General features: G+C 43.0%; 1 protein-coding gene across 1 annotated transcript; it reads right to left on the bottom strand.

Annotated features, from left to right (window-relative positions):
• Positions 1 to 336: 336 nt before the first annotated feature.
• LOC117467439 (heterogeneous nuclear ribonucleoprotein Q) lies at positions 337 to 9,120 on the bottom strand. The gene is made up of 12 exons (XM_034111070.2): positions 8,975 to 9,120; positions 7,067 to 7,226; positions 5,979 to 6,097; positions 5,403 to 5,510; positions 5,037 to 5,150; positions 4,557 to 4,733; positions 4,264 to 4,399; positions 3,654 to 3,859; positions 3,378 to 3,527; positions 3,141 to 3,262; positions 2,462 to 2,787; positions 337 to 1,847 (listed from the first exon to the last, which is right to left on the bottom strand). Exons 2-12 carry the CDS (start codon positions 7,212 to 7,214, stop codon positions 1,819 to 1,821), a joined length of 1,635 nt encoding a protein of 544 aa, XP_033966961.1. The 5' UTR covers positions 7,215 to 7,226; positions 8,975 to 9,120; the 3' UTR covers positions 337 to 1,818.
• Between the last annotated feature and the right edge of the window lie 3,509 nt (positions 9,121 to 12,629).

Here is a 12,629-nt window from a genome sequence, read left to right as displayed (position 1 = left end):
TGCAGTATCTTTGAAATGTCCGGGCATTTGAGGAGATATTGGTAGCGATTATAGACTTCAGTATAGCGATAATCTATCTAGTTTTGCCACTTCTATGGCTTCCAGTTTTTAAAAAATGTAACGGAGTCACAGAAATGCCTGCTCCGAAGTCTAACATTTTTTTTAACTAAGCATACTTATCGCATTTATTTCATATCCCAAGGTAAGACATTTAAATCAGATTAAATACAAATGCGTAGTTTAAAAGACCGACATGTTGCCAAACTGAATCAAACGCTAGATAATAGCAGAGCATTTGCACCACATGAAGATTTTATCCAAAGACTAAGACACAGATAGAAATCAAAAACTTTATTACAAAAATAAGTTACACTCACCTCCATTTTACAGTATAAAACAATTTATTTGCAGGAATGCAAAAAACGTTGTTGGCCACCAACAATAGTTTAAAACTGCTAACATCTTTTTTTCAAAAGGTGGTTGTTATGATTTTATTGAGGGAGTTAACTGTATAGAAAACTGGGATTGAAGAGCAGTTTCCTTTTTGCTATACCCGGGAAATAGAAATCCTTCACTGCAGTATCCCTTCTACCACGATGTGACTATGATCCCTCACCAACTCATAACAGCTCACTTTAGGAACACATGCTCACTGGCTGGGCAATATGGCAATTCAGTCATCTAACAAGAATAACTAGAAAAATATTTTACAAAGTTGCCGTTTTGGGAGATGGGAAGGGATCATTCATGAGTAACATGATATTTATAGATGAAGGATTGGATTAGGTTGATTAACATAATTCTAAGTTTGAAAATGAATTGATATCAATATAAAAACAAACCCACTGGAATAAAACAGTGGCACAAAAGGGACACTGCAGGGCTTTATTTTTGTTTTTTATTTTTTTAATCAAAGGCAGTTGGATGCCTGTGATGTTGAAAGCCTTTACAAAAGTAACATTTTATCCGAAAAACTATACAACCAGTAACTACATACTCTGAAGAAGCAAGGCAGCTAATTCAGTTCAAAATAGGATAAAAGCAGGGCTTGTTCAGACTCATCATATGAGATAGTTTTGCATGCCCAGTTTGACTGTTTGCAGTGTCAGAGCTGCAGCTAAAATGACTATATTACATTAAGTACATTGTTTTTTGTGCTACAGCTCTTGTGCATATTTTGTATGAAAACGAGCCCTGCTTTCATCAATATAGTTTCCCTATTTACAGTACAGGCTGGGTAGTTTAGTCCTCTGTACTGAGGTAGTCAACCAACCCTTTAAAGACAAGTTCTGAAAAGAACCACTTTCCTGGAATGCCTGACTTATCCATGCCAGGTGGGTACACCCTAAAAACCTGCAAATGTTCTCTGTCAAACATCCAGATCAAACGATTAAGAACATGGATATTCCGACAATAAAAATTGCGATTAGCACAAAAATATACAATAGCATCAAGCTCCTTTGAGCCACTTCAAACCTTAGAACTTAAAAGTGCAATTTCTTCAATAATTATTTAAAAATGGCATGTTTGGGGACAGGGAAGGGGTAGATTGTAAGGGCAATACATAGAGCCCTGTAAATCAGGGCTACGTTAGGGGGCTCGGGGCAAAGAGGCTGTGGCGAGTATTTAGAATCCTCCGGTCATCTTTTTAAGGTGGCAGTTTCATAAACAAGTTTAAAAAAAAAAAACAGAGGGGAGATGCTTCTTCTGTAAGGCTGGAATATCATTGGACCTTTTTGTCTTGCTCTTTTTTGTTTCAACATCCATTGCAGCTTACGGTGTAACACCACACATCAAGTCAGAATCCACTGTGACAGGTCAGGACCGCCCTCGGCCCCGTTTCCCTGCTGGACCAATGAGAGGAAAGTTCAAATGAGTACATAGTTTTGAAAAGAAAACCCAGACGTTCATGTTGCACACATTCCCACAGATTAATGCAATTTCACAACATTTAGAACAAGAGTGTTTTGCAACTGGGGTGGGATGTAGCTGGCCTACTTAAGAATAAAGTATGACCTATATTTACTGGCAAGAAACTGACTGGCTGCTCTGAAAGATGACACTGGTCAGGGATTAGTGATGATGCCAATAGGCAGGTGTAAATTCAGTTGACGTGGAAAATTGTAGTTACTTAAACATCATTAAAGACAATCTAGACAAACAATATCCTCACCTTATTTCCCTCTACAGCTGCTTTTATTTGCTTATCTGCTACATCTATGACATCCTTGTCATTCCTCTTAACTGGCTGTTTTGATATCTGACCCAGACCCAAGAAAAGAGACCATAAAGACAAAGACCGAGCTCACTTAAAATAAACCTAAGCAAATGGAAGTTGCTTTCCACTACTGTGCAGTAATTATCTAGCATAGCAAAAATCAAGCTTCATTAGTAACTCCAGTGTGACTAATTTGATTCAACCTACTTTCAAACTAACATCACAAAGAAAAGCTCAATTTACCTCTGCTTGTTGCAGGGCCTCCTCGCTGAGAGAAGCCCATACGGCTCCTAGGTGTGACGGCACCGCGGCCCCTGGTCTGACTGGCACTGCCACGGACTCCTCCCCTCACTCCTCGTACTCTGCCAGACCCCTGGAAGTCATCATAGCCGTAGTACGGGTCTTCGTAGCCACCCCGGTAGTTGTGGTAGTCGTAGCCATAGTAATCGTAATAATCTTCATAGCCGTAATAGTCAGGAGGGTAGGAATAACCTCCCCGCCCGCCTCGGCCTCTACCCCTCGTGGGTGGTGGCATGTGGGGAGGCCCGTAATAATAGTATTCGTCATACCTGAAAAATAATACGAACTCAATGTTAACGGGACATCTTGCTTGATATATATATATATAATTAAAAATGTGTTTACTGCATGGAATTAACATCTCTGGTTTGAGTTGCATCGTTTCCTCTAAATCTTTTGCAGATCAAGGGAGGTCTAAATAATGAATTAACCATGTTTAGTGTCCAGTCAGATCTTAGCGGTAAACCATCACAGCAACCTAAGTCACTCCAGCATACAGTAGTAATGATGTCATCATTTGGACACAAACAGGACGTGTTATAGTTGTCGAGTTGATGTATATTAGTACACAAACTCGATTTGTTAGATGCTTTAACATCTCTGATTTGAGTTTCCCTCTTACATTTGTGTTTTGGCGGCCTGTCTCTGGGCTTTGCGCTCTTTCCTCTTCTGGTCAGGGGGCTTGGCGAAGACAATCTCAATGCCCTCTCCCTCCAGGTCTTTGCCGTTAAGATCAGCCAAAGCCTATAAAAGTAATCAAGAAGGTAAGATTATTTTGTCACTCAAATTACAAACTTATATTTAAGCTCATGATAAGTATTGTATATTGGTGCAGTGATAACTTTTTATTCGTCAATACCTTCACAGCTCCATCTCTTTCCTCAAAGTGGATGAAGGCATAATCTTTCAATTTCTTCACCCGCTCCAGCTTGCCAAACTGACTGAAGGTTTTTTCAAGAATCTCCTCTGTCACCGTGCTCGCCAAGTTCCTCACAAACAGCACCTTGACCTATAGGTGGAAGAAAGGTTATGTTTACATTGCAGAAAAGTGAACAAATACATCAGCAACAGAGAGCCAATAAGGAAACAAATCTGGCCACACAAACTACTAATGACCCCTGAACCTATACCTTACCTTGGCCATGACCTCTGGATCTGGGTCTTCAATCGGGTCAGCCCACTCCACGGTGACCACGTTTCCCCAAACCTTCACTTTTCCGCTCATGAGGCGGCGACGGGCCTGAGCTGCCGTCTTGTGGTCTTCATACTCCAGGAAGCAGAAACCCCGATTCTTCTTCTTGTCGTCGGGCTGGTGGTACAATATGACATCATTTAGACCCTCTGTAGAGACGAGAACACGGGGAAAGAGAAAGGGAAAAAGTCAGCAGGAGGTTAACTGAATTACCACAGAGATTAGTGGCCTATCAACAGACTAGTGACTTTTTTTTAAAAGACTTTAAAGCTGCCTGATTTTCACAAGTAAATTATGAAAATAGTTGGCTATATATGCACACATACTCAGGGATGCCAGCTCTTTTTGCAGTTAATTAAGGGAGGTAAAAATAATGAATTAACCATGTTTAGTGTCCAGTCAGATCTTAGCGGTAAACCATCACAGTAACCTAAGTCACTCCAGCATACTGTAGTAATGATGTCATCATTTGGACACACAGGACTTGTTATATTGAGTTGATGTTTACAGAATATTATACTGAAAAATAACTCAAAAGATGGTGCAGACTCACCTGTGACTTTTGCAAATTCTTCAACAATCTGCTCTTTTGTTTTACTCTTGGGGATGGAGCCAACAAACAGTCTATTATTGGCAACGGAGATGCACACACCGATGTGTTTACCGGGTCGGATTTCATTGTTGTTGCACTGCGGAAGTATAGAGGACATTGTTAGTAGAGAAGAAAAAAAATTACTCCGCTCACTTGTTATTGTACTAACACTAATTGTACTTTATGTATTTTAACTAACAATTCCACTAGAGCATCTCCCTAATTGGCGATACCTTGCAGGAGAGTTTACGTACCAATTTGACAGCTTGCTGTGCAGCTTCTTTAGTGCAGAAAGTGACAAAGGCGTAGCCCCTGTTCAGGCCACTGAGAGGATCCATCATTAGGCGCAAGTCCCAGATGGGGCCGGCTTTCTCAAACAGCGGAACCAACTCATCCTCGAATAGGTCTCTGGGGATTTTGCCTACAAATATCTGCCAGGTTGAGAGCAAAAAAAGACATGGTGCATTAGAACAACTCTAAAATATTGAAAGGCAGCAACAAGGGATATATCACATTTAGAAAAAGAAAGGTATCCAGTCAGGTCTTAGCGGTAATCTGTCAGTGTAACCGAGGTTACTACAGCACAAATAAGAATTTCATCATTTGGACACCAAATAAAACCTGAATGCACTTTGCCAGGAACTACAACAAGCTACTCAACATTAAGTAAGTAAAGGGCATCCTTCTTGCATCTTTATGCTCAATGATGATACAAAAGGCGACATGTACTGTACCTCAGTACCAATGGTGGGCTGTGCCCCTGAGTGGGCAGACTCTGGTGGGGGACCTCCATACTTCCTCTGGCCTGTTGTCACATCAAGTGTGTAAGCAGTCCTCTCCAGCAAAGCCTAGATAAGAAAAACACCAAGAATTACAATACAGTTTACTCGGCATTAACATGTAAAAATAACAATGGCAAGTTCTACAGTAGACTAGCAAATTGAAAGCATGCAAGATAAGAAACATGTTAATGTGTCTGATATTCAAACAGCTTCCTGGTTTTAAAACCAGGAAATATGTTTACACTCAAAAACATTGCATCACATATGTTTGTCCAAAGCATTAAATCAGATACAACTGAATGCAAGACCAGTTCTTACTTTGATTTTGGATTCATCTGGTCCTTTATTGGTGTCTGACACTTTGGTCCCTTGTTTCTCTCTCTGTCTGTACGTCTTCATCACGCCACAAAGGAAGGCACTTTTGTTCTGAAGAGAAAAAATGATTATCAAACAATACTTCTGTGTTCTATGTCAATATTGATTCTTGGATGAAAATAAAAATATTAAGTTGTTACACAAGACTGTTAAAACCTGTCTTGTAGATAAGACCATGGACTGCTATTGTGCAACCACAAATGTAATGTGCCATTATACATCACACTGGACTAGAACATTTTAATAATGGAATCAAAAATTAAAAAGGAAAAAATAAAAAGGTATCCAATCAGGTCTTAGCGGTAATCTGTCAGTGTAACCGAGGTTACTACAGCACAAATAAGATTTTCATCATTTGGACACCAAATAAAACCTGAATGCACTTTGCCAGGAACTACAACAAGCTACTCAACATTAAGTGCCATTATACATCACACTGGACTAGAAAATGTTTATAATGGAATCAGAAATTAAAGGGTCAAGAAACCAAACAATACACCTACAACGGCAAATGCATACCTGAACATGTGAGAGGTCGCTGTCCTTAAATTGCAAAAGGACTTGCAGAGCACCTTCCTCGTTGAATTCTTTCAGAGCCTCAATCGCTCGATCATCTAAGTCACTGTGTGACACCAAACCTGGAGGGGAAGACAAGACAGGGAGAATAAGCTTCTTACACTAAAGATTGAAGAAGTTCTCTTTAGTAACTTGTCAAGCACATAAATAACCATATTTACTAAAATAATCAAAGAGGAACATTTGCAAGCAGATCGTTTCGCATGAAAAATATTATTGTATATGTCGTACTAGATAAATGAGGATAACAACAATTATAATAAGTGAGGAGCTGGCAGGCCAAATCTAATAGCGCTGTAATAAGTAATCAGGATGCACTTTACTCTCCTACCAGCAAGTTTCTGCAGAACTAATCGGAACAGATGAAACAGTGCAACTTGATATGCCAGTGCCCCTCCATACTGGCAGGGAGTTTCTAATGAGCCAGTCTGCAGCCTCCTCTTTGGAGGGGCCATCACCTGTCCCAGGCAGCCACACACCAGACAGCTGCTGCCATTGTCTCCATCCCGGCCCGTCTGGCTGAAAAGGCCAGACAAGTACTTTTCTAGATCTGACTGACCAAACAAATCCTAAAATGACCCCCAAACGTTGTCACAAGAGGTCACCCAATACAAATTGTTAAATATCTGACCAAGGCAACAGATACATAAGCAGGAATTGGCATTATACTTACACCAGTTCACCCCTCTGCAATAATTGTATGCAATTAGGAGAAACTTCATTAAAATGAATGGAGACTGGACAGCCTCAACAAGGAAGAGGAAAATACATTTGCCCTGACACCAGTGACCATGCAACCATGTTGCGGATGCAAATGCTGCAATCATTTACACATTTTCACATAAGTAATGTGTCATTTAATATTTTGTAGCACTGCAGTACCCATTTTGGTAGGAAACCACAAAAAGTTGCTTCATGATCCCAATTCCCCCACTCAAGAAGGTAATAAAATGACAGTACATGCAAGATATTGAAAAACATTTTTAAAAAATTGCATATTTGAATATGCAAGTATATTCATCGTGCCTTACCTGCTATGTAAATTTCATCTAGTTTTTCAGCAACTTTCTGTGGTAAACCAGCTTCTAGTAAAGTCTGGAAGTGCTCAGAATGGGTAACTGCAGCAGAGGTGTCCATTGGTTCTTCTGGACCATTTCCATTAATATGTTCTGTGGCCATGTCTCCAGAAATCTGTGTAAATGCAATGAGCCAAATTAATCCTGGGTCAAGGGCAATACTTGGGATGTGTTCAGGAGTGCAAAGTCTCAAAGAAAAATCATAAAATACAGAATAAATGGTTTTACCATTTATGATCATAGATACAGAGTGCATTTTGAATGTATAAGCAAAAATCATCTATTAACATGTGATGCTATGTGAATAACAAGTTATCATGATTGTGTGGTCCTAAACAGTCTGAAGACTTAGCATCCTGACATAATACTTGCATCTCTGAGCTTGCATGAGGTAGAAGCCTGGTACCTGTATATAGGCAGTTGACAGATTTTTGAACAATGCACTCAAGACAGACAATGCACACATCAAATTCCCAACAGAAATCGATTCAATGAACTATTGCAAAAATGTGAAAGTGCCAGGGTGTGTGTCCATGTGGCAGGTTTTTTTCCCATTCCGTTTTTTTCTGGGTTAAAAAGTTTGCGCAATTGGTGCCAAGTTCGCTTGCTAAGGCCTGATTCACAGCCCTCTTGGTCGCTGCTGCTGTAGACGCCTTGTCTGCTTTGGTCTCTAAATTACATGTTAACTTACCTTCTCACTGCTGACTTCAGCACAGGCTAGATAGCTGATACACGTGTTCCGTCAGACAGTGAGCCCCGGTTTCCGGTAGCTGACCAATGAGCAAGTATGCACCCTTTAGCATTTGGATTCGTGACAAAGGTTAAAACTTCAATTGTCATGTAAATGACCCACCCAACTATTAGTTTGTACTGACAGGTCCTGAGGCATGAACTTGCAAACATCAATCAAACTGTTCTCTGATCACATTACTATGTCCGGCAACGCTAAATTGAGAAAAACGTGGACGGCAAGCTTCTGTTTTGGCCTAACCTTTGGCTAATGTTAGCCTATACATATTATGCTATCGATATATTGTAGTGTCTGTTAATCAATCTCATATCGGTAAACACGTGCTTTTACTATGGTTTAAAACATTTCTGCAACATTTACAGTATCTCATAACCACTCGTGCAAGAATACACATTAGATTTTGAATACGAGACGCTACAAGAGTAATAGGATCATTTTGAACCGATGATAATGATAACCTTAGATTAAGCTGTGAGGGACTGGCTCGCACACGTTGAGGCTAGCTAGCCAGCTAGCTAGCATGCTAGTTTGCAGAGCTAATATTAACGCATGCTAACTAGGGACCTTCATCGGGACAATAACATGATGTGCTATTATGGCTTTGCAATAAATACATCTGCATTTAGAACTGCACGTGTGTAGGCAATGAGCGTATAAGCGGGTACAGGAGTAACGCAGAATTGCATATTATTGCTAAAATAAATGGCTTTTATCAGCTAGCTGCTTGTAGCATACTACGACAATGAGCATGTCAAATCCATGATCTGTCAAAATAGGCTAGCTTAGGCTAGCATGCTAACTCGAACGGAATTTGAGTGAGGCCATTGTTACAACGTCCTTTGTCGGTACGGAATTAACCAATTCACAAAGTATGGTTTTTAAAATGAATTACATTCAACGCGGCCTATAAAGCTAGAGGATTAGCCCACTAGATGTGTGGTTTGTCAACGTGCCGCCATATAGGAAGAGTCCATTTTCAAAAAGCCGGTCTGGAGAACTCGTTCCCAACCACCACCAGTTTCCACATTGTTTGAAACAGCACTGCACGATTCAGACTTTTTATCACTCATTTAAGCAACACTTAATAGACCAAATCGAAGCATTCGTCCTACCTGCCGCTGGATCACCAACGTGTGTGGTGTTGATTGTTTAGGAAGATAAATGTGATATTTAAAAGACAGAAAAAGTGTAAAACTCCCGGCACTGATCCGGCTTCAGTCATTCACTCTTGATGATGTAAAATGGCTGCCACGTTCACGCCTCGAGTTTTGTCTCGTCGATGGGGTTTCTTGGACATCCCTGCACGGGCTTGCCTTGTATGCATTTTACAGAAGAGCAGCAGGTCATTCAAAGCATCCATCATAATTACTGACGAGTAATTTCACTAAAACAGTACCGTTGATGTGACAAATCGAGTGTTGGCTCACTAAACTGTTGAACGCTTTGTTACAGAAACAAAACATTTAATTGAAATACAACGGTAAACAATACCTAAGATAAACAAGGAAGTGTAACAACAAATTATTAATAATTGAGTCTACTAATAATCTACCAACACAAATGAGTAATCATAACAATATTTACATATATCATCTAAATCTAAAATCTATATAAATCGAAAACTAGATAATGTATGTGGTAGCCTGCTCACTTGTACTTTATGTCTTGGTACAGTAGGGTATTAGAGCAGTGCTTGAAGTAGGGAGGTAGATCCCACTTTCCACCACACTGTGTCACTCTTCTCATTGATTAACCCTCATCTGCTCCAGGAACAAAAGAAAAGGTCAGAGTATGTGTAAAGAAAACGATAAGATGATTAGTACAACATAAGGAACAATGATGTGCACTACCGAAGAGTACATTTTCTATATTACTAGCTATGTAAACTGTAGTCGCTGTAAATATGCTGTATGATGTCCTTTTTTTCTGTTATGTTTATATGTATTCATGTGGAACCTACTTGCAGCAGGTCACCCTTGAAAAAGAGATCAATGATCTCAATGGGATTCACCTACATAAATAAAGGTTTGAAATGAAATGTGATGCCAAACTTTTTTCATTACTGATTTTGCAAAAGATTTTCTGCAACATTATGATAGGAAAGATATGTTGTATTTGTCCTCATGCATGCATTAGGCATTAGGTTCAGATTAAAAAGTTGCCACTTTTCTATATTTGCTGCAAATATAGTTTCTAAACAGTGTCATTTTTTCTGCAAAATTTCAAATCAAAAACTTTGTTCTACTTGGTGTCGTCTTATAAATTACAACTTCTGGATTCAGTAATTTTGAATGACACAGGACAAGAAACAAAAGAACAATGGCAATGTGTAACACAATAAATAAGTATGAATTATTCAAAATATAATAAAACAATAATATTGTTTTATTTTATTATATTATGTCACCCAAACAATTTCTTCCAGCGTCATAAAAACTTTGCATAAGCTTTTTATTCTGAATCATGTGCAGGCGTTCATAGACCCCAGAAAACTTCACAAGTGGAGTTGATAATAATATCTGTTTTGAATTTATGAGACTACAATACATGTATTGTTCATGTCTGCAAAGAGAACAAACCTTTTTGAAAAGCTCAGAGAGACCTTCTAGTAAAAAGATTTACATTCAGGTGTAAAATAATGGGCAGCCGATTCCTGAAGTGCAGCATATCACATCTATATACAGCTTCGAGACAAAAGTGTCTGTGGTATATGATCATGAACTGTCTAAAACACTTGAACGCGCTGTCTTTAAACAACTCTCCTGTTATCTCCATCAGAACAACCTTCTTGATCCGCACCAGTCTGGTTTCAAGGCAGGTCACTCTACAGAAACTGCCCTCATTGCTGTCACTGAGGAACTGCACACTGCTGAAGCAGCTTCCCTCTCCTCTGTCATCATCCTTCTGGACCTGTCTGCTGCATTCGACACGGTGAACCATCAGATCCTCCTTCACACTCTCCAAGAACTTGGAGTTTCAGGCTCTGCACTTTCCCTCCTCACCTCCTACCTCAAAGACCGCACCTACAGGGTAACTTGGAGAGGGTCCGAGTCCGACCCTTGTCAATTATCTACAGGGGTCCCTCAGGGCTCTGTCCTCGGTCTCCTCCTCTTCTCTCTGTACACAAACTCGCTCGAAGGAAGTCTTTTCCCAGTTCTATCACTAAGCCACCAGGGTGGGAGGAGGGGGTCAGGAGGACGGGACTGAACTGACCGCCCAGGGGCACGGCAGAGGACCAGGAAGGGGTCTCGGGCGGACGGCCCAGGGGCAAGGCAGAGGACCAGGAAGGGGTATCGGGCGGACGGCCCGGGGGTAAGGCAGAGTCCAAAAAGGGGGATTCGGGCGGACGGCCCGGGGGCAAGGCAGAGGACCAGGAAGGGGTCTCGGGCGGACGGCCAAGGGGTAAGGCGGAGTCCAAAAAGGGGGACTCGGGCGGACGGCGCGGGGGCAAGACAGAGTCCAAGGTGGGGACCATGGAGGGGCGAAGGCAGCGGCAGGAAGAGTCAGGGGGCCGGGCCCGAGGGCGAGGACCGCTGCACTCAGGGGGCCGGGCTCGAGGGCGAAGACCAGACAGCTCCGCAGGCCGGGCAGGAAGGCGCTGACGGGACAGTGCCGGAGGCCGGGCAGGACCCGGTGTCGGAGCTGGTGGGACAGGCCTCGGCAGGATCCCCCACGGAAGAGGACCAGGACACGGGATTGGCAGGACCCCCGGCAGGAGAGCAGTCGGCGGGGCCTCCAACAGCACAGGACAAAGGGTTGGCAGGACCCCCGGCAGGAGAGCAGTCGGCGGGACCCCCAACGAGACAGAAACAAGGAGCCGGCAGGACCCCCGGCAGGAGAGCAGACGGCGGGACCCCCAACGGGACAGGACAAAGGGCTGGCAGGACCCCCGGCAGGAGAGTAGACGGCGGGACCCCCAACGGGACAGGACAAAGGGTTGGCAGGACCCCCGGCAGGAGAGTAGTCGACGGGGCCTCCAACGGCACAGGACTAAGAGTTGGCAGGACCCCCGGCAGGAGAGCAGTCGGCGGGACCACCAACGGGACAGGACACAGGGTTGGCAGGACCCCCGGCAGGAGAGCAGTCGGCGGGACCCCCAACGGGACAGGACATGGAGTTGGCAGGACCCCCGGTAGAAGAGCAGTCTGCGGTACCTCCAACGGCACAGGACATGGGGTTGGCAGGACCCCCGGCAGAAGAGTAGTCTGCGGGACCTCCAACGGCACAGGACCTGGGGTTGGCAGGACCCCCGGCAGAAGAGTAGTCTGCGGGACCTCCAACAGCACTTCAGTAGGGACTTGAGATGGGACTAGAGAAGGGACTAGGAAAGTGACCTGAGGAGGGACTAGTGAAGGGACTACAGAGGGGACTAGAGGAGGGACCAGAGGAGGAACTAGAGAACGAAACTCGAGAGGGGAACTAGAGAGGGGACTCGAGGAGGGACTAGAGGAGGGACTAGAGAGGGGAGACTAGAGGAGGGCCTAGAGGAGGGACTAGAGGAGGGAACTTGAGAGGGGAACTAGAGAGGGGACTCGAGGAGGGAACTCGAGAGTGGACTGGAGAGGGGACTCGAGAAGTGACTAGAGGAGGGACTAGAGATGGGACTAGGGAATTGACTAGAGGCGGGACTAGAGATGGAACTTGAGAGGTGACTCGAGAGGGGACTGGAGAGGGGACTGGAGAGGGGACTCGAGAGGGAACTGGAGATGGGACTAGAGAAGGGACTTGGGAAGGGACTTGGGAAGGGACTAGAGGAGAGACTAGAGG

Source organism: Pseudochaenichthys georgianus, chromosome 22, assembly GCF_902827115.2.
Source record: "Pseudochaenichthys georgianus chromosome 22, fPseGeo1.2, whole genome shotgun sequence".
Taxonomy (NCBI): Eukaryota; Metazoa; Chordata; class Actinopteri; order Perciformes; family Channichthyidae; genus Pseudochaenichthys; species Pseudochaenichthys georgianus.
Note: the sequence above shows the minus strand (reverse complement) of the source record. Positions and strands in the feature narration are given on the sequence as shown.

Coding starts and splice junctions, on each gene's coding strand:
- LOC117467439 (XM_034111070.2), bottom strand. CDS start 7,214: ATGGCCACAGAACATATTAATGGAAATGGTCCAGAAGAACCAATGGAC. Junction 5,151..5,402: donor CAGATGAATCCAAAATCAAA/GTAAGAACTGGT, acceptor TTTCTTATCTAG/GCTTTGCTGGAGAGGACTGC. Junction 4,734..5,036: donor AGCCCACCATTGGTACTGAG/GTACAGTACATG, acceptor TCAACCTGGCAG/ATATTTGTAGGCAAAATCCC.